Below are 2,699 nucleotides of genomic sequence, written 5' to 3' on the forward strand. Positions count from 1 at the left end.
TTTTTGTGTGCAGGGTTTTCGTGCAACACTGGGTCGTGCTGATGGGAGCGACATCTGCGCAGTGCCAGGCGAACGGCACCGTGGTCGTCGCCGCACCGACATGTGTTGGGCGGCTGTGCACCCTGCTGGACACCCCGAACCACGGCAGCGTCTCGTACACAAACAGCCGGCAGTACCCGTCCACAGCTACATACACGTGCCAGGCTGGGTATGAGCTGAGCGACACGGGGGATGCGCAGCGCAGCTGCATTGCCAGCTCGGGCGGATTTGGCGGCACGGCGCCGTCGTGTGTGGGGGTGCTATGCAAACCACTGAGCGACCCGCAGAACGGGCACCTGCGCCTGAGCTCGACGCCAGCGCGGTACCCGGCGACGGCGGAGTTCTCGTGCGTGCCCGGATACGAGCTTGTTGGGCAGGCGCAGCTGTCGTGCAAGACGGACAAGACGTGGTCTGCGCCTGCGCCGACGTGCCGTGGAGTGCTGTGCACGGCGCCGAGCATTGACCACGCGCAGGTGTCGGCGACATCTGGGCGGTACCCTGCTGATGCGAGCGTGACGTGTGCACCTGGGTATGGGCTGGTTGGCGCGCCGACGCTGTCGTGCCGCACGGACGGGACGTGGGGCGAGCTGCCCTCGTGCCAGCTGTGCCCGGCCAACTCGTATGCGCCGTCGCCGACACAGCCGTGTGCTTCGTGCCCTTCTGGCACGTCGACCAACGGGCAGACGGGTGCGACCAAGTGCGAGTGCATTGCTGGACACGAGCCCAGCGGCGACGGAAGCACCTGCGTTCCCTGCCAAGGTGAGATGGCGACGGAAGTATGTGTGTGTGTGCATGTTGGAGAAGGATCTGTGTTGCTGTGAGGTAATGGCCCATGTTGCAGCGACGCAGCGACGTCCTTGTGCTTGCATGCACTCGCACCTGATGTTGTCTCACATGTTCCCTGTGTGCCTCACGCCCAATGCGCTCTGTTGCGTGCTTGTGCGAACATCATCATCATCATCACCACCATCATCACCGCCGCATGCCAGCCAACCACTTCAAGCCGGACTTTGGCTCCGTGTCGTGCCAGCCATGCCAATCTGGGTTCCAGACTGAGAACGGCGACTTTACCCGCTGCGTCGGTGTCCCTTGCGACCCCGTGCGAGACGTGAGTCTTCTCCATGCATGTATGTGTGTGTGTGTGTGTGTGTGTGTGTGTGTGTGTGTGTGTGTGTGTGTGTGTGCATGCACGTTAGGCTGTGGGGTGCATGGAGAAGTCCAGGTGCATGTTTCGGTTGCATGCAGGCAAGCACGTTGCCTGCAGGCAAGCGAGACAAGCAAGGGTGTGTGGTTATTCATTGTGCTACACTTGACCGTCCTCACATTTTGTGTGCGTGTGCCCCTTGTGTACTGCACGTCCCTCCCAACCCCATGCAGATTGAGAACGGCGACCCAGAGAACACCATGATGCACCGGTACCCGGCCACTGTGTCGTATGAGTGCGACACGGGGTTCCAGCTTGTTGGCGATGTCAGTTCCATCACCTGCCAGACAGATGGCACGTGGTCTGCGCTTCCCTCCTGCACCTACATCTGCGGCGATGGTACGGCAATGTTGTCCTTGCTTGCGTACCCATGTTTGGTGTGTGTGCGTGTGTGTGTGTGTGTGCGTGCGTGTGTGGGGGGGTATGTGTGCATATTGTCTGCAGGCAAGTGACAAGCTTTGTCTGGACACACACACACACACACAGACGCACACACAAGCGCACAAGCACGTCTATATTCTGCTTGCTGTTTCACCGTTGCTCGCAATTCAACTCCGTCTGCCCCTCACATGTGTTGCTCGCTTGCGTTCGTCCAACACTGCTGGCACGTGTGCATGGGCATGCAACTAGGCCTCGTTGTTGACGGGGAGGAGTGCGACGACGGCAACACAGACGATGGCGATGGCTGCTCGTCCACGTGCCAGCTGGAGGATACACACGCGTGCGTGGACCCTGGCGAGGCGTGCGTGTACTGCAACTTCACGTCGCGGCCGGAGCGGCTGGTGCTTGCGTGCGACGACCCCATGCTGGACACAAAGGTGCAGACATGGGCAGACGCAACCGGCAACGCAGAGGTGCTGGACCACGAGCACTGCGGCGACCCCTCGCTGTCGTACGTTGCGGGGAAGCCGCGCGGCACGGTGCCGGGGTGCTACCGCAGCGTGTACGAGTTCATGGTTGCGTTCAACGGCGGCAAGGTGATGGAGACGGCGACGGGCGTGGTGCGCGTGTACGACGACACCAGGCCGACATTCCAAGACCCGCCGTCATCCACGACAGCAGACTGCCACAGCGTCCCCTCGTTTGCGGATGTGTCGGCATCGGACACGTGCATGACGTCGTCGCCCGCAGTGAGCAAGCAGGAGGTGCGGACAGACGGGGCGTGCCCGTACGCATACACGCTGACGCGGACGTGGACAACGCAGGACGCATGCGGGAACGAGAACGCGGCGACGCAGGTTGTGACGGTGCAGGACGTGACCAAGCCGACGTTCACCACGCGGCCCACAGACCGGGTGCTGGAGTGCTCTGCGGACGTGGACGCGGACATTGAGGCGCTGCGCATGAAGCACGTGGACGCGGCAGCATCGGACCTGTGCTCCGACACGCTGTTGTTTGAGACGGTTGAGACAGCGCGGGACCTGAGCGGGTGCGGCGGCACGGGCCAGGTGTCGCT

At 62.3% G+C, this 2,699-nt stretch overlaps 1 protein-coding gene across 1 annotated transcript in view; it reads left to right on the forward strand.

Moving 5' to 3' along the window:
* Positions 1-2,699, forward strand: part of PTSG_08988 (uncharacterized protein) — a gene marked incomplete at both ends in the record, with an annotated part of 14,817 nt that overhangs the window by 5,492 nt on the left and 6,626 nt on the right. The window contains 4 exons of the mRNA XM_004989729.1: positions 14-798; positions 1,029-1,147; positions 1,417-1,582; positions 1,874-2,691. Coding sequence (XP_004989786.1) covers positions 14-798; positions 1,029-1,147; positions 1,417-1,582; positions 1,874-2,691 — 1,888 coding nt within the window. The remainder of the gene's footprint in view (positions 1-13; positions 799-1,028; positions 1,148-1,416; positions 1,583-1,873; positions 2,692-2,699) is intronic.

This window comes from Salpingoeca rosetta (genome assembly GCF_000188695.1).
Source record: "Salpingoeca rosetta unplaced genomic scaffold supercont1.27, whole genome shotgun sequence".
Taxonomy (NCBI): Eukaryota; class Choanoflagellata; order Craspedida; family Salpingoecidae; genus Salpingoeca; species Salpingoeca rosetta.